Source organism: Drosophila virilis, chromosome 2 (genome assembly GCF_030788295.1).
Source record: "Drosophila virilis strain 15010-1051.87 chromosome 2, Dvir_AGI_RSII-ME, whole genome shotgun sequence".
Classification (NCBI taxonomy): domain Eukaryota; kingdom Metazoa; phylum Arthropoda; class Insecta; order Diptera; family Drosophilidae; genus Drosophila; species Drosophila virilis.
The window spans coordinates 4106864-4128626 of NC_091544.1; the positions used below are offsets into that span (position 1 = coordinate 4106864).

Consider the following 21763-nt stretch of genomic DNA (forward strand, 5'->3'; position numbering starts at 1 on the left):
GTTAAAGAGAATATAATATCTGTTTAACAGTTATTCGACTATGCAACACTTTGTTCATCATACATGTCGTATCGTGTTTGCTTAAAACAACAACGCGACACTTTGCAACACTAAGCATGGCACTGCCACCCTGTGCAATAACATGACCAGCGCGATCCGGCGCGCAATTTGTGAGCAGGTAAAACAATAAAATTGTAGTCAACAAGGCTTATTAAATCTTCTATTGTATATTTAACGCAGCTGCCACAACTGAAAAACATCTACCATGCGCTCGAAGTGCCCTCCAAGCTGCCACAAAATGCCGCTACACGACCAATGCTGCAGTGGATTTTGCCGGCTGATGTTGCACAACAGGAGCACGACCTGTTGGAGTCGGTAAAAAGTCAACAATTCGATGCCACGTACATTGAACAAGTTCGTGTGGTGCCCAGAAATGGACGCAATGCAGCCAAAGTTGAGTTCGGAATTCGACCCGATGCATTTACAGCCCAGCTGCTGCAAGCAAAACAAAACCCCTCCATGGAGCCAGCTTTACGCGAGGAGCACGTTGTTGTGGAGTACAGCTCACCGAACATAGCAAAGCCCTTTCATGTGGGCCACCTGCGCTCCACAATCATAGGCAATGTGCTGGCCAATCTTCATCAGCATTTGGGCTACCGCACGACACGTCTTAACTATCTGGGCGATTGGGGCACCCAGTTTGGGCTCTTGGCGCTTGGCGTCCAGCTGAGTAATGTGCATGATGCTCAAATGCGTGCGGCACCTATTGAAACGCTCTACAATGCTTATGTAACGGCCAATAAAGCTGCTGCAGCGGATCCACAGTTAGCTCAACAGGCACGTGAATTGTTCAGTGCATTGGAAGCGGGCAAAGATACAACCATGTCCAAGCAATGGGAGCAGTACCGTCAATACACCATAGAAGAGCTGACTGGTGTCTACGAGCGTCTTGGAGTACACTTCGACAGTTACGAATGGGAGTCACAGTACTCGCAGCGTGACATCGTTGATGTTCTGACACAACTGCGCACGGCAGGACTACTGCAACGAGAAGAGGATGGCCGTGAGATTGTGGTTGTGGACCAGCGTCGTGTGCCGGTCATCAAGAGCGATGGCTCCACCTTGTACTTGGCGCGCGATATTGCTGCGCTCCTGGAACGCCAGCAACGTCTACGGTTCTCGCGCATGCTCTATGTGGTGGACAACGGGCAGGCGGATCATTTCAAAGCCCTGTTCCAGACTGTGTCCGCGCTAGATGATCGCTTCAATGACAAGCTACAGCATGTGAAATTCGGTCGCATTCACGGGATGAGCACACGCCAAGGCAATGCCATATTTCTGCGCGATGTGCTCAACGAGGCGCGTGACGTAATGCGCGAGAAGCGCAGCATTAGCACAAGTAAGTTTCGACCTATTCATAACATTAAACGATTCGCTTCTTATTGTAATTTATACTTCTAGCCACTAAGGTTAATAATACTCTGGATGATGATCACGTGTGCGATATTCTGGGCGTGTCAGCTGTGCTGGTGAACGTGCTGAAGCAGCGTCGGCAGCGGGACTATGAGTTCAGCTGGCAGCAAGCGCTGCAGGTTAATGGCGACACGGGCATCAAGCTACAATACACACACTGCCGGCTGCACAATCTGCTGGATAATTTCAAGCATATCGAGCTGGCGGAAGTAAAGCCCAGCTGGCAGCATTTAACTGAAGAGCCAGCAGATGCGCTCGCCTTGCTCTACGAGCTGGCGCGCTTTGAGCAATGCATTTGGCAGGCCAAGGAGCAGCTGGAGGCGTGTGTCGTGGTCAATTACCTGTTTGGCTTGTGGTGCGTGACTCCCGTAAAACTATTTGCTGAGCCCAAACTAATCTATTTTGTAAATTTACAGCAATGCGACTAGTCGTGCACTGAAACGTTTGCCCGTGAAGCAAGAGAAATGCCCGGAGAAGCAACGGCAGCGACTGCTGCTCTTTCGTGCGGCCAAGCGCACGCTGCAACAGGGCATGCAGCTTTTGGGTCTCAAGCCCCTAAACCAAATGTAGTTTTAGTTTTATCGAACTAATTTAACATAGTTTTTATTGAACATTTGTAAAGAAATGCAACGCCGCTTTGTAGTTGGCCGTTCAGCGCTTCTTCCACGTGTATTTGCGACGTGCGCCTTCCTGTCCGAACTTCTTGCGCTCTCGCCTGCGATAGTCACGTGTCAGCAAGCCGGCTGCATAGAGAAGAGGAACATAAAAGCAATTAGCGACAATTAAAAGATTTCGAGCCGGCAAACGGACTTACCCAGACGCATTGTCTCAATCATCTCTTGATCAACAAAGCTGCGCAAACTCATCGCAATGCCCCAGCGTATGGCGCCCGCCTGACCGGATGGACCACCGCCCTCCACATTGGCCTCCACATCAACTTTGCCCAGCATTTTGCTATAGCTCAGAGGAAAGAGCAGCTGAAAGCATACAAAATGTTATCGAATGTCAGAAAGTCAAGTTCAGAGCGCCCGAAGCGCCCATTGTTTATACGTATGCACATATCTACATGCATGAACCCGAGCTGAGATCTACGTGTGTGCTGCATTGTATTTTCGTGTATGTAATGAAAAATTCAACTGCGCGTATTTCCTGCACTCAAATAACAACAATAGCTGTATACAAATAATGACAACAAATCGTTAGCCAAATTAAATGGCTTTGAGCCAAACTGCAACAAACTATTGCATACACGCTTCTACAGTAATTAAATGCCTACGTTATAGGCTGGCATGATGTAAATCAAAAATGTTGAGGAAAACAATTAAGAGTGGTTCAGTCGATATTGTTTAGACACTCATCAAGTTAGTTGGCCAGCTGATACCCTGTATCTAGTTCTTTAAGATATCTCCTACTTATTCAATGAGCTCAGCAAAAACTTTCGTAATGAAAGCTTTTTTAAGGCTTTAAAATTAACTTTTTTATTTTTCAAATAAGCAATACAATTTGCCTATGATATTTTAAACATATTTTGCATTAACTCTCGTTACACTTGATGTATTCATTTAATGCTTTGTAATTTTTTTTTTTTTTAAAGGTTTCCATTTTTGGTTTGACACATAAATGTTCCATTGAAATTAGCCAAATTGTAAAAACAACCGACATTAAAGTTGATGCGGGAGAGAATTAACAAACATGATTTAAATTTCGATAAAGCACGTACGCATTTAAATAACATTAAAGTATTAAATGCTCGAAATTTCCACCTGAAGAATTACAGCATAATACCCTTGCAGCAACTGATTTAGGTACAGGGTATGATTACTTCACAACAAGCTGTTAATTATTGGCCGGCGGCTAAGCAGCGCACACACGAGACGCAGTAACCAGTGTTGGTCAGTGGCATTTGCATACGGGCGGAGGGTGGTAACAGCAGTGTTGTAACTTTTAGCAATTCGTTTAGAAAGTGTTGTCGAATTTGTCACTTTTTTAATTGATTGTCAATAGAAAATTGACGCCACTTTAAAATTGGGGAAAACCGCTGAACATTTATGGATAAGGAAGAAACTGTGGCTAATTTATGTAACGATCGAAGAAGGAAAAACAAAGCTATCTCTTGAATTTATTGTAGCCTATTTTTTTTTTTTATTAGTTTATGGCTTTTGTTAACTGAACTCTGACGTTCGACTCAAAGTTCACATTTCGGGGCTGTTCCCATTATCAAAAAGAAAATAAAACGTATTTATTTATACTAATTTTTGGCTATTTTATATACGCGTGGGAAACGAAGTCGGCTTGGCAACCGTTCGCAAACAATATGGTCTAAAGCACACAGACAATCAACGTTATGATTAAAAACGAATAAACAATAAAAATACATAATAAAAGCCGTTAACAAAGCAGCACAAATTTGCCGAAAATAGAAGCAAAACAAAAAGCAGCCGAAAAAAGAGACAAAATAAAAAAGCCAAACAATCAATCATTGCAGATTTGACAAAAAAAAAAATAAAAAAATAAACAACATTATTTTGATTTGTTTAAACAAATTGTTGGATGACTTCATGCAACAACAAATAAACAGCTTTAGCAACAATTGAGCAAAAGATTTTTCAATTAATGATACGCGCAATTAAAGTAAAACACAAACAAAAACAACAAAACTAGCGGCAATGTACAAAATGTACATTTACATTTTTATAGAATAGGCTTTGCTCCAAAAATATGCCATACAAGAAAGAAGCAGAACGAAGCCGGCGCTTCAAGAAAAGATTTCGCGTCACAATTTGATGATGATTTAAATGAATTTGATAAAAGACATGATGATGCTCTGGAGCGTTCGAAAGTCTGGCTCACTTTGCGCTCTTTCCCCCATCTCAATAATGATGATCACGATGATGATGATCAAGCTGATGATGTTGATGGGAATGAGGATGATAGCATGTGTGCATGCATATAGTATATATACTAAGTGCCTCATTGGCGCGCGCGCCAACTTGGATATGCTCCGGCATCCACATCGAAACTTTTGGTCTAGATTATCATTTCGGCGCAGTTCTTTTTATCAGTCAATTCACGTTGTTTTGTCGCGTCGTTCAAGTCGCGGAAAAATTTTACACCGAACGTGTATTGCAAGTGTTTCGCTCGGATAATCGGATAATAAAGAATTCTCTTCACTCGGATAATGTAAAATGTTCCGTTAGCTGTCTAAGCAACGGCTTTTGGCCAAGATACTCATAAAAGTAATTCAAATATATTTGCAAATCAAGCATGTATTCAAGAACGTGTCCATAAAAACTATACATATATATATTCGAATTCGAATTCGAATCGGGGACTTTTTCTTATAGAATTTGTAAATTATTTGAAGAAGAATTGATAAAGAATTTTCCTATTAAATCACATTAGGGGCATTATGAAAAGGCGATAAATGAATTTATGCCAAGAAATATATAATTTGCGTTGTTCGCATTACATGAAGCGAGGGTTTTTTCTTATATTGTGATTGTACATTGCATTAGAATTGTTTTCTTGATGTCACTTAAAGATTATATTACAGTTTTGTGTTGCAATCGTCTGTTGTATTATCCTTTAATTTGGAGAAAATTCAATTACACCAGCGTACAAAAGTGTACACAAGTGCACACAGCTTGTGGGATAGCGGACGGGGAGGGGGGCGCCTCAGGTTCAAGGGCATTCCGCAAGCAATGCAAATATAAAGCTCGTCTCGCGCAATGGGCACAGCATACATATGTGTCTCACACCCGTTGCCCATCGCCCGACCGCCCGCAACACGAAGGCTTTCATCCGTTCAAATCCAAATTAGTTTCAATTATAATTGAATCAACGCGTACCGAAGACGCAAACGAACCGAACGAGCCGAACGAAGCGAACGAGCCGAACGAAGGAACGACTGAACGAACGATCAACACAAAAACGAAGACACGTAGCGAATGCAGGGTTGTTTCGCTAGCGATGCAGTTTCCAAATGACGTTGCAGGGTTGTTTCGGGTGCGGCGCAGTTTCCAAATGACGTTGCATCGTCGCATCTAAAACGGTAAATTGCAAATGGCCCTTCCGGCTCGGCTAGGCTCGGCTCGGCCAGTTCTAGCTGTACATTATTTTTCTCTTATATACACATACCTATACATCAATCAACGGCAGAGTGTCGCGTTAACTGTCTAGTTTTGCGAGTAAACAGTTAATGAGATTTTTGGATAATTGTGTTGCGAAGCTGGACTTATAGCGCGCGCGGGGGGCGTTAATAGCTAACATTTGTTTGTTGTGTTGGAAACTTTTCAGCTGGCGAATGGAATTTGAGACCAGAGTATTGCAAACTGGTTTTTCAACTTCGTCTATGGCCTCTCGGCGAATTTAATTAATTTGTGCGCATAATAAATTAAGAGTTTTTTACGTTTCGAACTCTCCGATTCACCACCAAATTTTGCTAATAACTCAACTCTAAGAAAGTTTTTGTTTTATTGCCTTGTTTCCAGGCGGTACTTAGCTAGCCTTTTTTTTATTTTTTGTTTTGATTGCCTCGTTACTTTTAATGTTTATCTGTTGAAATTCCCCGAAACGCTTCCTCAAATTGTTTAATAATTTGACATGAGCTTAAAATTGACAACAATTTTTAATGACAATTGTTTACATTGCTTGATGAATATCGTTATTCCCAACTAGATACAAAATGTCTCCCTCGCTCTTTACTCATTCCAAATTAAAGACTCTCCAAAACTGGAGAGAAAACAGTTATCCAATAAGTCACTCTGAGCCAACTTGTCGGGAATGCCTGCTAGGAGATACCCTAAGCCTTCTGACAAAGACACACGCAAGTAAACTTTTGATGAACTGGAAGAAAATCGAATCAGCTCAGACCATAAAACGATCTATTGTTCCCTTTAAACTCAGCATCGATTACATCAAGATTACATTTACATCCCCCCTCACATAAAGATACATATATGTAACTTATTATGGTTAATTTTTAGCCATAAACACTCACATAAATATTCCCATAAAAACACTTATATTCTTTAATACATGAATACCTAGACACACATAAAAATATAAGCTGCAGATTTTAGACGAGGCTAAGGGGTAATAAAACAAGCATTACTTGATAAAATACTTTAAAGGCGTTTTTCTTAAACATATTTTCAGTGTTTCTGAATCGATCTTGTTGAAATTCTTGAGTGCGTCTTATTATGATTGGAACTTGGAACTTTTATTGCTTTGAATTTTGGGGATTGGTAGTTGGGATTTATCTGTATATAATATATATATATACTACTATACTATACAAGATTTTCGAAGTACAGCTTTAAAAACCGTTCAGATATGCTATAAAGTCAAGTTATCGATATTAATCGATTGTTTTTACGAGGGACAATTTATCGATTATTCCAGAAAAGTCCTTAAAGGGAACTATGTTCAAATTTCAATGCCCCTTTTACCCAATTTCAAAGTGTTTATTGTACAAACAAATGCAGCCATGATCAGATTGCGCAATCACAAGCGAACAAAAATTTGCAGGTGCAATCAAATAAACAAATAATAAAAATAAATCAGCAGGTAATAGGCGTGCCTAAATAAATACTAGTTAAATTAGTTTTACTCCGGCTCGGTATTTTATGTATGCTTTAAGTCTGTTTGCCAATTTAATATGCCTTTCGGTTTATATTTAGCCTTTGGCTCTTTATCGACTGCGACTAGAGATCACGAATTACGTTTTAAAAAATCTGCCTGGGCCCAAATGATACCAAATGGCATTTGCTCAACAAATGAATGAATACTCGACGTTGACATCAATTGTAAATAATGTGAACAAACAAAATCTGGGTAGAAATAATCAGAGAAGCAAAAGTCTCATAGATGTGACACCAGAAAAATACACAAATCTCAGCTGGTTGAAGGTGCTGAAAACCCAAAGCATATTAAATTAATGGGCGTAGCTAAAGATAACGTTCAGGTGGAACAAATTTTGCTAACTACTTAAGATCACATAACTAACATTAAACATATTTATTGTTTTTAAGTCAATCTGAAAGAAAACTAGTATATTTATGCATGATATTATGAACCTTGAAATAAAAGGAAAACATATATGAACTATACTTAAAAACTATAGGACTTCACATATTGCTATGGAAAGCATTTAGAGGGTATTCGCACTGTCTGATTTGCTGTTCCGTTTCGTAAGAATAACTAGCCATTTTCCAATAAGAATTGAATCACATTCCCAACTAGATACAAAATGTCTCCCTCGCTCTTTACTCATTGCAAATTAAAGAATATCCAAAACTGGAGAGAAAAGTGTTATACAAAAAGTCACTCTGACTTGACGATATATAGAGGATCCACTAGATTTTTATTAGAATCGAATCACATTCCCAACTAGATACAAAATGTCTCCCCTGCTCTTTACTCAGTGCAAATTAAAGACTCTCCAAAGCTGGAGAGAAAAGTCACCCTAGACTTCATCTACTTGACGAAGAACACAAAATATCGCCGCCTCTGCTCCGTCTAGTCCATATAAACAGTAGCCCATGCTGATAAATCCCCACCGATAAACACAAAAACAATAGGTTGGATTGTGTCTCATGATGTTTATATGGCGGGCCTTATCGCTGCGTCAAATGGGATGAGCTCTTAGATAAGTGCCAGCCAAGATTGTCGCATTCGCCTAACGAGTCCAAAAGGAGAAGATCACAGGAAAAGAGTCAGAGCAACAAAAAGTGACGCAAAAGTTAATATTTGTTTAATGTTTATGCAGATTATGCGAAAGTAATTGCAAATTAGTTGTGTTCCAAGCACGCATTGGTTCACACACAGACCGAATAGAAGGCTCTGCCGAGGACAAGTGACTTAAACATTTATCTCTTATATTGTTGCAGTATTGGAAAGTTTTCGATCGGTTCAAGTGCAGATTATGCGAAAGTAATTGCCTATTAGTTGGGATCCAAACCAGCTTTGGTTCACACACAGACTGAATAGAAGGCTCTGCCCAGGACAAGTGACCTAAACATTTATCTCTTATATTGTTGCAGCCAATCAGCGTGAAGCAACTAGACTATAAATTTGCGTTGACAGTATTGGAAAGTTTTGCGATCGGTTCACAAGTGCAGCCAAAACCGATTTGGCTTCAAATTTTTGCGCATATTCGCGCGTTTTAATTACAAACACCAACAACAACAACAACAACAACAACAACAGCTAGAGAGCTGCTGCTGCAACAACTTTAACTGCGAGTGCGAGTGGAACGAGTTGGCAGCAAGGTCTGTTTGTCGCCATGGAGAATCTTGGCTACAAGGAGGGCAGCACGAAGCCGCGCCGCATGACACGTTCCATCAGCGTCGTCACCAAGACCGAAGTGGAGCAGCCGCTCAATGAAAATAATGCGAATAACCGGTAAGTGCCAGTTGCCAGTTGCATTGCATTTAAGCGGCCCATACCATTATGCACACACACACACAGACACAGACACACACAAATATGTGTGCGTGCGACGACGACGAACCCAGTCAAAAAGAAAAGTACCCAAAAATTGGGAGAAATCCAAATATGCACAAGAATATAAGAACTTGCACGTGCCAACGTTTTGGGTGGGGCAGGCAAATAAATTTGGGGCGGGGGGGGGCGGCGGTCGTGAGTCGCAAGGTTTACAGTTAACTCTCGTTCGCGATAACGACAACCGTTCGTCGTCGAAATCATCTCCATTATTCCCACGCTTGAACAAATCACATTCGAAATGTGCATGCACAACGACAATATACAATAATTGGATAAACAAATTAATTTGGATAACACCCAAGCGATTCACATTATAAATGACAAAATACGCAAGTGTTGAACATTTTGTTAACTTTCGTTTGTCAACATTGCATTCCAGGCCGTGTGTAAACACTTGAGAGTTTTCCAGCTGCCGCCAGCGGGATTGCGAATGGATATTACAAATGTCTTGTACTATACGATTACAAATTGAAAATGAAACTGATTTAAAACGAGTCACAGTTTAAACAATGCGTTCACCGTGTTTAGTCAGCCAGGCAGGTGGCTTTTCTTTTGGACTCTTCTACAAGTCATCCAATTACAGCATTCCACTCTACTATTTCGGCTGCAACTCTGCACACTCCCACGCCTACTGGCTCTCTTCTACTACTAGTTTTTTTTTTTTTGGCAATCGCTCTCACGCTTCACCTCACTCACGTATACATGCGTGTGTGTGTGTGTGTGTGTGTGTGCGGCGTTTCAAGCCCGATCGACAAGCTGGCACTGAGCAGCGTTTAAAGTTTTCCATCAGTCGGTTTTGAAACAACAATGCAGGCGGACGCGTTAGTCGCTGACTAGAAAAAAAACACACACACACACATACAGATTCGTTAAAACGCGTTCGCAGTTCGTAGTTCGTTAGCAAGAATAGATCGTACAAACGAAACGGAAGTGAAAAATTCTCGCGTTTTTCACACACAACAATTTTTGCATTTTCCGGCCGTTGGGCACAATTGTTGCAACCATTGTGTGGCACTTGGCCCCACTGTCTCTGACTTTGTCTAACGGATCGGTCTGTAGATGGGTCAACCAGTCCGCGGACAGGTCGGGCTCTCCTATCCTCCCTGTCTGTGTACATTTTGGAAATGAAATTAGAAATTGAAAACAGTTCATTAGCGAATTGGCATCATCCGTGGATATGGCTGCAAACGGTGTACGTGCACACACACAAACACACACACACACACATGTATAGATATTTGTATAAGAGATATATAATATAAGCGACTAAGTGCAGAACAAAGCTGAGTCCCTGATTATGCAAAACTGCTGTGGAAATAATCAAGTGCAACAGCGAGAAATCGCAACAGTTCGAACTAAGAAATTTTTGCCGCAGATGTGAACAAGATTTAACGCAGTGCACAACTGTAAATATACACAAAAAAAAAAAATAATATCTATAATAATAATAAACAGCAATAAATGCAAGCTTTTGCATAACTTAACATCATATTATGCTGATAAACTGCCTCCGACTAGCTGCTCAATTTATGCATGCCTCAAAGTCATCAACGTGCAGCGGCCGTGTCATTCGAAACAATAAAAATAAGCATAAAAACGAATATGCATAAATAAATAAAACTATACGAAACGAGCAGCGCCAGCTAAATAAATACGCTTGCAGAACTATTAATTACTTTGCGAATTTCACAAATTCATTTAGTTGCTGACAATTGTGCTAATAAGAAATAACTTAAAGTTTTACAACCTCTGCTACTGACTCTGTAACAGCCTCTGTTACTACACTCTGTTACTGACTCTGTTACTACACTCTGTTACTGACTCTGTTACTACACTCTGTTACTAAGCTCTGTTAAATAGACCAAAAGTTATATACAACAAATTGTGATCCATAGAACTTGAAATGTGATACATAATTTATCCTGTTAAATGCTGCGATTACATTTTGAAATTCACAAAGATAAATACAAAAAAATTTGCACAATTAGCAATTGTATCAAGTACTAAAAAAACTATTAAGATGAACTTGCATCTAATATGTTGTATGTATATTCATTTCAAATTAACTTCTTATACAAAAGTGTTTAAGCCGTTTTATGGTTTATGTGTCCTGGATCAAGGAAGAAGATTTCACCGAACCCATAAAGTGTTTATATATTATTCTGTCAAGTTGTTTGCGAACGCTTCAATCTCAGAGACTTTAAGAGCTAGGAGCTTAGATTTGGAACTTAGCTCTTCTTTCTGTGCATATCAAGTATTTTTTCCACTCAACGACAGCGCCAATGTTTCAACAAAATTGTTAAATCTCGATATTCTGATTATGTTTCTTATGACTATTTCTCTTAGCTTTTGTCTAACATTATTCCTGTCCAAATGTTGTTTGCATGTACTCAGAATATTTTAGTTTTTAGATAGCAGCCCCGTTCTCAGCTAAATTTTAAAAAAAATTTGATATATCCGGATTTTATAGTCCCTATCTGTTAAATAAAATGGAATAAGGGTTTCACTTGAAAAATCTCTGCCTTTAAAATAAGCTAATTCATGTAAGGCTAGCTAAATGAAATATTTCTTGCAATTCTTTATAGATACATTAATCCCATTGCTAAAATGTTGTTGTTGTCCTTTTTTTTATGTTGTTATTTGAAACAGTTTCAAATCGATTCCACCCAATCTAATGGTGCGATGGCGCAACAACACTGACGCCATGATCGAAGCCCAGTATCCGACAGCTGGTGAATTCGAATACATGGAGTGTGGACCATCGCCGCCGGCGGAGAGTGCGCCGAGCATGTACGATAGCTTTGAGGAGCCAACAAGTGAGCTGAGCGTCCAGATCTGCAATGATACGCTGAGGATTAGTCTAATTGATCAGATGAAGAGCGCCGCCGGGCGAGTGCGCCTGCTGGAGGATATTGAGCAGGGCAATGTGGTCGCCGAGGGCCTGGGCGCACACTTCGAGACAGCTTCGAAGCTGGAGAAGAATCTGTGCTATTTGTGGGCAGCATTTCTCAAGCGCTGGGATCTGCTCGAGGGTCTGCTGAAGGCGGGCGCCGATTTGCACTTTTGCGATCAGAATGGCATATCGGCCCTGCATCTGGGCGCCTTCAGCGGCTGCCTGGCCACGCTGGATCTGCTGGTGACCAAGGGCATCAATGTCAATCTGCAGCCAAAGTGTTATACGCCGCTGCACTGCGCCGCCTTTGGCAATGCCGCCGAGGCGGCCAAGTTTCTCATCCATAGCGGAGCGCTCATCACCAAAGACACGAACAAGCCCAACTGCGAGGAGAGCCTGCTGCACTGCGCCGTGCGCTCCAATGCGCTCGAGTGCCTGCAGCTGTTCATTGGCGAGGGCGCAGACGTCAATTCGCTGAAGCCCAATGGCACCAATGCCATACACCTGGCCGCGGATCTGGGTCATCTGCAGTGCCTGGAGGCATTGCTGAATGCGCCCAATGCCGATGCCAATGTGCGCATCTGTATACGCGAAAAGGAGTCCACGGCTTTGCATCTGGCCGCCGACGAGGGCAATGTGGAGTGCGTCGATTTGTTGCTGTCGAAGGGTGCCGACGCCAAGCTAAAGAATCATCGCGGCTTCACGCCTCTCCATCTGGCCGCACGCACCTCCAGCCTCGAGTGCGTTGAGTCGTTGCTGCGCAACGGCAACGCGGACGCCAATGCGGAGGACTTTGATCATCGGACGCCGCTGCATGCTGCGGTGGGCAAGTCCGAGAACGCCTACGATATCATGGAGACGCTGATCCAGTGGGGCGCCAATGTCAACCATAAGGACATCTATGGCTTTACCGCACTCCATCTGGCCGCCCTCGATGGGCTTGTCCAGTGCGTCGAGATGCTGATATTCCATGGCGCCGATGTCACAACCAAGTCCAAGAAGGGCACCTCCGCCTTGAATGTCATCACACGCAAGACGCCCGCCTCGGTTGCGATGATCAGGCAGAAATTGGATGCGGCCATCACACTGCATCATTCCCAGGTGAATGACACAATTCCATGGCCATTTATTTACAATTAACCAATCATTTGTTATATAGGATCCTGTCAATCGCGAGGTGGAACTGGAGCTGGACTTTCGCCAGCTGCTGCAGCATTGTCATCCGCGTGAGATCAGCTATTTGAATACATTTGTGGACGAGGGCCAAAAGGAGATACTGGAGCATCCGCTGTGCTCCTCATTTCTGTACATCAAGTGGGGCAAGATACGCAAGTACTACATTGGCCGCCTGATCTTCTGCTTTAGCTTTGTGCTCTTCCTGACGCTCTACGTGCTGACCGCATTGGCGCACAACTGTTACAACGGCAGCAAGGATGACAACACAACGATTCAGGCGCAGGAACTCTGCCAGAAGCAATCCATACTGGGCGATATGCTGCGCAATAATCCGTTTGTCATGGAAATGCAATGGTGGGTGCTGGTGGCCATTACCATAGTGGAGATATTTCGTAAGCTGTACGGCATAACGGGCTACTCCTCGTTCCGGCACTATGTGACGCAGGTGGAGAACATCATGGAGTGGTTCGTCATAACCAGCGTGTTTGTCATCTCGTACATATACACAAAGCAGACGTACACGTTCCAGAATCATATTGGCGCCTTCGCCGTACTGCTGGGCTGGACCAATCTGATGCTGATGATTGGCCAGCTGCCCGTCTTTGATGTCTACGTGGCCATGTATACGCGCGTCCAGGGCGAATTCGCCAAGCTGTTCATGGCCTATTCGTGCATGCTAATTGGGTTTACCATTAGTTTTTGCGTCATCTTTCCATCGTCGTCGTCGTTTGCCAATCCTTTCATGGGCTTTATCACTGTGCTGGTCATGATGATTGGGGAACAGGATCTGTCGCTTTTGATCAACGATCCCGATGGCAAGGATCCGCCCTTTTTGCTGGAGGTCAGCGCACAGATTACGTTTGTGCTCTTCCTGCTGTTCGTGACGATCATTCTGATGAATCTGCTCGTGGGCATTGCGGTGCACGATATACAGGGTCTCAAGAAAACCGCCGGGCTCTCCAAACTGGTGCGTCAAACGAAGCTGATCAGCTACATTGAGTCGGCGCTGTTCAATGGCTATTTGCCGACATGGTTGCGCAATCTGCTGCATTACACGGCGCTCGTCTCACCGCAGGCCTATCGCGTGGTGCTCTGCGTGAAGCCGCTGAATCCCAGCGAGAAGCGCCTGCCGCGCGACATTCTGATGAAGGCATACGAGGTGGGCAAAATGCGCAAGCACTTCGGCCATACCATCTCCTCCAAGAATCCGGGCGAAAATTATCTGTCGTACAAGAACAAGTATAACAATAACAATAGCTGTGCAGCAACCGCGTATGCATTGCCCGATCCGGATCCGGAATCGACACAGCTCACCACGTTGACGAGCAAAATCGATGACAATGCCGATCGCATCGAGTTTCTCACCCAGGAGATACAGGAGCTGAAGCAGGCGCTCATATCACAGCAGCAGCAGGCCAGCAAGGTGATCGACAAGCTGCTGATCGTCATCTCGAACCAACAGAAGCAGCAAATGCGCAAATAGCAGCTCCAGCAAGCCATTTACTATTATTATTATTATTATTATTATTACTATTATATATTATTATAATCATCCAAATCCACATTTAGTTCGAAACTCTTAGCCCTTAGACTCTTCTTGTGCGTGTGTAATTGCCCCAAGATCCCCGAAAAATGTTGATATTATATTGTAGTTAGCATATTTGATATCGCAGCGTCTGTCGCTCTACATATTTATGCTTTTTAGCCATATAACCTACTCTATTCTACAATATATATATAAATATATATATATATATAGATATACAGTTATACAATTAATAAAGACTAGTTGGTAGGCTTTATTAGAGGCGAGAAGCTGGCAGGTTTGTTTTTGGTCCGCATTCGGTAAAATGTGTCTGGTTTTAGGCTGTGTCTTTTTGTTGTTTGGCGTTGTCGTTTGAGATGCGTTGAAATGATAATTATATATGAAAGATATATATGTTTTATATGAATAAACTATCTAAATATCTATTGTTAAATTTGCCGACTTCCGATTCTTCCTATGGATGCAAACGTTCCGATATTGATATGAGTTTTACATAGAAGAATCGAATTTTCGACCTATCATTCCGGAGAGTTATCTTCCGGCCGGTCTTACAGATGAATCTTAAACAGATAGTCGGCAAGGCTAATGCCCTCGGCTATTGATACTGATCAAGAATATATATACACTTTATGTGGTCAGAGATACATTTCATAATAAAATGATAGTGCTCTCCACAAGCTTATACAAGTATAACTGAACAGAAAATAGGACTCACCTGTTCTCTGCACTCTTCCAAGCTGAAATATGAGATATCCTGGCCATTAATGGTTATCTTTCCTGTGCCGGGCAGACGCACTGTGACATCGGCGCGTGCCGTTTTGCGCAGACACTCGTAGGTCGTTACGTATTGTCGGCCCTGCTCATCAATCTTGGGCTTGGGCACCTCCAGTTGCTTGGATTGATCAATCAAGGGCTTCAGAAAGCGCTCAATAAATGCTTTGCTTTTGTAGGCATACGGCGATATGATTAAACGCTCCATGGCGCTGGTGAAATTTTGGTACTCTATGTCCGCAATGTGCTCCACGAGCACGCGCTCCAGTTGCTCTTTCGGCAACAGCTGGAAGCCAGCCATTTCGCTTTTAAAACAAATGAAACATAAATTAACCAAAATATATATGTTTTGGATTGCGGTGCACCTACAGTTTTTGGTTCTCATCCGGCTTGTTTCCGCGCCGCAGCATGCGCTCTTCCAGATCGTTTAGCTTATTTGTTTCCGTCACAATATCCTGTCAAAAGGTTTTCATTTGAACTTTGCTTATTTTAATGACAAGTGCTAAGAGCTTACGTGCAGCAGCTGGAAATAGTTGGGTTTGCCAGTGTAAAACATGCTGTGAAAGGGGCGACCCGTCTCATCGAACTCGGCTGCTTTTCGCGCTGGGAACACCTCCTCGGGCGATCTCATGGAGGGACGAGCGCGTTTGTCAAACAGCCCGGAAGGAAACAGATAGTTAATGGCTTCCTGCAAGTGACGAATGGCTAGGGTAAGAAACTCCAACGATGCTTTAATATACTCACATCAATGTCCTGTTGCGTAAAGGTCTCTGCGTCGGCGCCCATCATGTTGGCCAAATGGCGCTTGCCAATTTGGAACTCCAAATGCTGTGTTTTCATAAACTCGTCGTGCTCATTAGCCCGCTCCAGGTAGGCCTTCATGGCCTTGCTCACCTTTTGCTTCTGAACCGCCGCCGGCGTAGCCTGTACAGTTACCTGTGTGGCGTATGGCGCCATCGCAACCTACATAAATGTTATGCAAACGAGTCGGTGAGTTGTTTGTCCAACCTCAAATTGCGCCGTTAACTCAATGCGAAGTTTGGCGAGCGCCAACTTACCGCGTGTGCATTGGGTGCTCCATTGTTTTTGACAGCTGTTTGGAGCAAATTTCTGTTAGTTTTTATTAAATTTAAGCCTAAAACACGCAGTGACATAGTTCTTGTATTGTCGCACCGTGTGGCAGGAAGAGGAAGACAGTAGTCAGCTGTTTGGCGGCTCCAGTGTTATGCAGTGCCACAAAAACTAGGTGGCAACCCTTGTGTGACGATTTTATGGGCGCCAATTTTAAACACAATTCTAGCTTGACAAATTTGCTGCAGTATTAATGCAGAGCTGTGGAAAGTCCTCTGAAAAATGTTGTCGTCCTCGACAATCTTGAGCTTGATCCAAAGATTTTTCATTATAGCGAGGGTACAATGGTTATAAACTTTGTCACAAAAATTCCGATTTGCATGAGTTTTAGTTTTTAAAATATATATATATATTGATTTGCTTAATATTGAACACAAGAATATTAGGGAACAATCTGCAAACAATATGTTGTGTATGTAAATTTTCGAACACAATTAAAACACAACAATTTACCTTTTGGCCTTCTTACAAATGTTTTTTATTGACTAATTTGAAAAACACACAATGCTGATATTTTGAAGTATGGAAAGTAAACACAAAACGAAACGAAAAAAAATGCAATGAAAACTTCAACAGTTAATTACTTGTTTTTACGCTATATATATATATTTATAAATAATTGCCTAAGCTTAGAGAAAAGAATTGTTATCAATTGCATTATTGGTTGAAACGCAGCTACTTCAATTCATTCTCTTCGGTCTACTCCACTTTTCTTCATGTTATTATTTTTGGTCGTAGTACAATTTACATAAAGCAATTAAATATTTATATAATAATTCCACTTCTATTTCCACGCCTGTTTGAGCAACTTACGCGACGCTAAATGCCTAACAATCAAAGAGCCCGAAGTGAGCACGACTAGCACTATGGAAATTAATATATAGTCAAAATCCTCTTTCAGCAAATCGAACGTTTTTGATGGCGAAACGCGCGTAACGAACAAGTCTGCAATAAAAACTTAATTAGTATTGATTGATGCATTTAATAGCATATAATTTACCTAAGCCCGTGGCCACAACTAGACAGGTACTCTCCAGACCGCTGGGTGCCGTATAAATATTACGTAAACGTGCAACCGTCTGATTGTAATTTATATAATTTTCAGTTGGCAAAGGCAACTCAGGTATATAGGGAATGGCGCCCTCTTCGCGACCCTGCGTTGTGGATGATATCGGACGACGTGGATCCAGCAAATGCCAGGGCATTTCAACAATGCCGCCGCTCGCAGTACCAACTAGTTAAATAAGGTTTAAATAAATCAAAACTAACGTCCAGGATTATAATATACGTTGTCTTACTTAGGACATGCTTGTTGGTAATGCCGCGTTCGGTGATGGTCTCGCGCATTGCCTCCACAATTGTGGGTATGATGTAGGATTGACGCTCCACGAGCGGCATGGACGGTGCCTGCAAGGAGCTCCAGACGCTATTGTTGGCCTGCGCATTGCCCTCATACAGTTCAATCGTGGCTGTTTTAAGTACAAGACTGTCTTTGAGGAAATTACCATTGAATGGGATTGCATTTCACTTACTGATCTCAGTTCGTCGCACTTTATCGTTGAAATAGGAATAGGCTAGCCAATTCTCCGAGTGTACAATGTGCAGCGGGGGACGAACCTTACGATGCGTCATCGAGAAGATGACAGAGCCAGACACAACATCAATTAAGTACAAATTGAGCACCGCTAAATACAATTAAAACAAAAATTATATTTAAGAATTGCAGGTGAAGTTTCGATCTGGCTTGACCTACATTTGTGGGCGGCATCTGGCGCCTGTGTAACGAAGGCAACTAAGTTGGGATTTATATATTTATAGAGCACCGAGCGATCGCCTAGCACACGGCCCTGCGAGTGCACGTGCTCAATTGGATTTTTGCTAGCAACTTTAATGATTTGTTGTTCTGAGTTGTGACCGCCCAGACGCACATTCCAAATGGGCAAGCATGATAGCTCCTGCAAGAGTAAAAGTTGACTTAGAGCTTCGAACTTTGTATCATTTACTTACACCGCCCGCATATTTCACAAAATAGCCCTCGAGCTCAGCGGTCTTCACATTAGCTGTGTATAGATACATGCCATGTGCCTGCAATAAAAATCCGGGTAAAAATTTAACCAATTGAAGACATGGTTCAATTTACCAATGGAGTCGCATGCTTAGGCTCGACATGTACTCGGTTGGTGCCATCCAATATGAGTATGCCCTTAACGAAGTCTTCTTCTGTTTCGGGAAGAAGCGCTAACTGCTTAATTTGGTAATCCAGTTGGAGCAGTCCACCTTCGGCAGCGCGTCCTGTGATCGGGTTGAATCGAAATAATACACCGTTGCTATTAACCTGTCGGGAAGATAGTTATAAGAGCTTTCCATAATGCTAACAAACTCTATTTTAAACATACCGCAGACTTAGCAACTATTGCGCAAAGCGGCTGCAATGGAAAGTGTTTGGAGCTTCGCTGCACAATCAGACGCATCTGCTCGGCATTCTCAAAACCCGCTACATTGGGCAAATACAGCTTCCAATGATGCTTGCCGGCAATGTTGTCGACGCCAAAGATTTTGCCCGAGCGCGTCAGCAGCACCAGCATCTTGTGAAGTCCAAACGAATCGCGCACAAGTCCAGCCTTTTGCGTATCCGTTGGGGGTGGGCCCAGTCCGATGACATGCAAGAACAGGCTCTTCATTTGCAGTGCTTGCGTGGTGATACGCCGCATAAAGGCGCTGGCAATGTCACCTAACGAGACGAGATAACGATCTTTTAAAAAAACAGTCTAATTGTCCTTAAATGAATATAGTTATAAATGTATACCTAATTGTGCATAAACATAAATGCGTGTTATTAATGTTTATGCTATTTGAAGTATTAATTTTTAACAGTTACCCTTACCTAACTTTTACGTACATGTGTTACTAATGTTTATGCTCTTTGAAGTATTAATTTTTAACAGTTACCCTTACCTAACTTTTACGTACATGTGCGTTCTTTATACCCAAATATTTTTGAATTATACCACGAATATATTTTATCAAAATTTTTGCCATAGTCGGCTTTAAATATGTTAAACAACTTACTATTTAAACTGTGTGCATCCACTTTTGTAAGCATTAATAAAGTATATGAGCAGAGTTTGGCTTAATTTGATTTATATTTAGTATTGTAGTAGAGCCTTACCTGCTTTGCCCTTCATTTCGTTCTCAAGCGTGCCCTCAGTATCGGCTAAAGGTAAATCAATGAACTGCGTATCAATAACGTTCGCCAATGATTCCTCGCGTGCCCAACGGACACGTCCTTGCTGCACGGCAACAATGGACTCAGCGCTGGTGGCAAAAATAAAGAGACAATTTTTTCCGTCGCCATTGCGCTTCGCCTTGCAGTCAAAGGATCGTAGACTGGGCGTTCCAAAGTCTTCCGCAAACGCTACGCTCTGCTGCAGCTCAGGCACGGGCGTGCAGTTGTCCACATAAACAGCATTAATTTTGAGCACCTGAAAGTAACCCGAATTAGTAAAGGCATCTTCTAGGTTGTTCAACTAGAGTTACTTACGCCATCTACCAAATCGGCATAGGCCAGAACTTTGCGTAGATTAAAGCTGCCGACCAGATAACTGGCGCTTGTCAGTTCGGAGCACACGGCCTGATCCTTGTTAACACTTATGAGTTTTTTATCGACAATCAGCAAGCCGTTTAAGCCCTGCAAGAACGTGGTCAGCATGATAATCAATTATTACTTTTGGATATAACTTACCGGTAGAGATTGAATTTTGCTGCTGGGTTCGGCTCCTAAAGGCGTGGCAATGACCTGCGTGCTCTTGGCCACCAAATCCAGGCTTATGAGCTGCTTGCCATCCAAGCAAACATAGAAGGTGCCGCTTAGCAAACAGCTCTCCGGCTTAATCCAAGCGGCCATTATCTTGCTGGTGCTGCCCGTTGTGTGTCCCGAGGTTGCAAAGTATGCGGTTACCTCGATATGGCTGCGCCAAACGGGAACGACATGATAGAGCACAGAATTGCTATAGAACCAGACCGCATCCTGTGCTCTTTCCGTATGCAATGGCATTATGGACCATTCCCATTCGATTGTGCCAATATTGGTGTTCCAGCCGCGCACCAGAGCCGGCGCGTGGCCCTGCACAGTTAGCATATCAAAGCCAAGATGTGAGCCCATCGGAGCCGCCGCCGTGTCGCTGCTATCGTCGGCAAAGCCGCTTACTTGCAGCAGCTTGATGTCGCCACGCGGCTTCTGCTCTAGCACCTGTCGCCAGATAATCTCACCGGTCTTTGGACATAACGAGGCAACCACTTGCTCGTGCGTGCTCAAGAGTACGCGCGGTTGAAAATGGTTGAGATCGACGTGAACTTGTTTAAGAGCGCCCAGATGAACGCTTCGCCTGAAGAAAGAAAGAAAGTTAGTTAATGGTCAAAAGTCAATGTTTGCGACACTTGCCAGTCGAATTTCTTAATCTGGTCCTCGTAAAGGCCAGAGCAGGTGCTCAGCAGCAGCAGCAGCAGCAGCGAGAGGCAGATAAGCGTACCGGCTGAAGACTGTCGACAAGCCATTTTTGTGCGGTTCGCTTTGAAACCTGCTTTAAACTATATTAGGCACGAATAACGCAGTGGCCGACACGTTTTTAAGTTATAAATTAATGAAAACGTCAGTAATTTGTGTTTTCCGTCATAGTAAAGGGGGATGAGATGACAATTTTTGCAGGGCTGTAGTTGCCTAAGCGTATCGTCATCGATAATTCCAGCAAACGTTGCTCAGCACTGCTGTGACCTATCGATAAGAAATCGGCCGATATTTAAATATGCTAACGGCTACAATCGAATTTACAAACCACTTTCACAGTCTGGTTTAGGCTCGAGTATTTTTCTTTTAAAGAATATGCCTTTTAACGGACATCATTTTCTATGGTATTTTAAATAATAGTAATAAAAAAAGCTTTTTTGCCAAATCAGACTTGTCTTGGGCTTGGAAAAACCGTGAAAGACAGTTGACAGTTTCGAGAAAATCATCCCATTTGGCTGAAAAATGGTTTTAAATAGTTTTACGGACAAAAGTATATTTTTCTGCTACATCACGCGACTAAAATGCGCTAATTCGATTTACACTGAACTAATTTTAAATTTAGCTATGCTTAGTTCTGGAGGGTACGGATAAATTTGTAGCGCCTGGGAAACGGGTGGAAAACTGTCTAACATCGAAAATGGGAAATCCAAGCAAGTACTTATAAATACCACTAGATAAATAAAAAAAAAATACACCTTAATTA

The 21763-nt window shown here is 42.5% G+C and overlaps 4 protein-coding genes across 6 annotated transcripts; 2 read left to right on the forward strand and 2 right to left on the reverse strand.

Annotated features, from left to right (window-relative positions):
* The first annotated feature begins 30 nt into the window (after positions 1–30).
* ArgRS-m (arginyl-tRNA synthetase, mitochondrial) lies at positions 31–2290 on the forward strand. The gene is made up of 4 exons (XM_002054855.4): positions 31–178; positions 241–1399; positions 1462–1828; positions 1890–2290. The coding sequence occupies exons 1-4, from the start codon at positions 143–145 to the stop codon at positions 2041–2043; spliced, it is 1716 nt and encodes a 571-aa protein (XP_002054891.1). The 5' UTR covers positions 31–142; the 3' UTR covers positions 2044–2290.
* Positions 2061–16577, reverse strand: mRpS9 (mitochondrial ribosomal protein S9). Its single transcript, XM_002054853.4, has 7 exons — positions 16424–16577; positions 16110–16328; positions 15880–16053; positions 15735–15820; positions 15310–15670; positions 2288–2450; positions 2061–2216 (listed from the first exon to the last, which is right to left on the reverse strand). Exons 1-7 carry the CDS (start codon positions 16517–16519, stop codon positions 2125–2127), a joined length of 1191 nt encoding a protein of 396 aa, XP_002054889.2. The 5' UTR covers positions 16520–16577; the 3' UTR covers positions 2061–2124.
* wtrw (water witch) lies at positions 4545–14998 on the forward strand. 2 transcript variants are annotated; one of them, XM_015171334.3, is made up of 4 exons: positions 4545–4709; positions 8517–8877; positions 11629–12973; positions 13032–14998. In XM_015171334.3, the coding sequence occupies exons 2-4, from the start codon at positions 8759–8761 to the stop codon at positions 14529–14531; spliced, it is 2964 nt and encodes a 987-aa protein (XP_015026820.1). In that variant the 5' UTR covers positions 4545–4709; positions 8517–8758; the 3' UTR covers positions 14532–14998. The 2 variants fall into 2 exon arrangements, with proteins under 2 accessions (XP_015026820.1, XP_015026823.1); XM_015171337.3 differs by lacking the exons at positions 4545–4709; positions 8517–8877 and adding an exon at positions 9766–10171 and having other exon boundaries at positions 13032–14997.
* Positions 16578–16944: 367 nt separating the features above from the next.
* EMC1 (ER membrane protein complex subunit 1) lies at positions 16945–21199 on the reverse strand. Of its 2 annotated transcripts, XM_002054852.4 has the most exons (13): positions 20938–21199; positions 20239–20881; positions 20038–20184; positions 19666–19978; positions 19566–19586; positions 18893–19227; positions 18637–18831; positions 18504–18581; positions 18250–18451; positions 18029–18181; positions 17795–17965; positions 17497–17730; positions 16945–17441 (listed from the first exon to the last, which is right to left on the reverse strand). In XM_002054852.4, exons 1-13 carry the CDS (start codon positions 21048–21050, stop codon positions 17281–17283), a joined length of 2766 nt encoding a protein of 921 aa, XP_002054888.3. In that variant the 5' UTR covers positions 21051–21199; the 3' UTR covers positions 16945–17280. The 2 variants fall into 2 exon arrangements, with proteins under 2 accessions (XP_002054888.3, XP_032295097.1); XM_032439206.2 differs by lacking the exon at positions 19566–19586 and having other exon boundaries at positions 20938–21198.
* Positions 21200–21763: the final 564 nt, after the last annotated feature.

Bases quoted from the DNA above. Each gene is read 5' to 3' on its own strand.
- ArgRS-m (XM_002054855.4), top strand. From the start codon at position 143: ATGACCAGCGCGATCCGGCGCGCAATTTGTGAGCAG. The intron at 1,400-1,461 runs GTAAGTTTCGAC...TTATACTTCTAG, and splicing joins GAAGCGCAGCATTAGCACAA to CCACTAAGGTTAATAATACT. The intron at 1,829-1,889 runs GTGCGTGACTCC...GTAAATTTACAG, and splicing joins AATTACCTGTTTGGCTTGTG to CAATGCGACTAGTCGTGCAC.
- wtrw (XM_015171334.3), top strand. From the start codon at position 8,759: ATGGAGAATCTTGGCTACAAGGAGGGCAGCACGAAGCCGCGCCGCATG. The intron at 8,878-11,628 runs GTAAGTGCCAGT...TATTTGAAACAG, and splicing joins GAAAATAATGCGAATAACCG to TTTCAAATCGATTCCACCCA. The intron at 12,974-13,031 runs GTGAATGACACA...TTTGTTATATAG, and splicing joins TCACACTGCATCATTCCCAG to GATCCTGTCAATCGCGAGGT.
- mRpS9 (XM_002054853.4), bottom strand. From the start codon at position 16,519: ATGTCACTGCGTGTTTTAGGCTTAAATTTAATAAAAACTAACAGAAAT. The intron at 16,329-16,423 runs GTAAGTTGGCGC...ACATTTATGTAG, and splicing joins GAGCACCCAATGCACACGCG to GTTGCGATGGCGCCATACGC. The intron at 15,821-15,879 runs GTAAGCTCTTAG...ACCTTTTGACAG, and splicing joins ACTATTTCCAGCTGCTGCAC to GATATTGTGACGGAAACAAA.
- EMC1 (XM_002054852.4), bottom strand. From the start codon at position 21,050: ATGGCTTGTCGACAGTCTTCAGCCGGTACGCTTATCTGCCTCTCGCTG. The intron at 20,882-20,937 runs GCAAGTGTCGCA...TTCTTTCTTCAG, and splicing joins CAGATTAAGAAATTCGACTG to GCGAAGCGTTCATCTGGGCG. The intron at 18,832-18,892 runs GTATGTTTAAAA...TCTTCCCGACAG, and splicing joins CAATAGTTGCTAAGTCTGCG to GTTAATAGCAACGGTGTATT.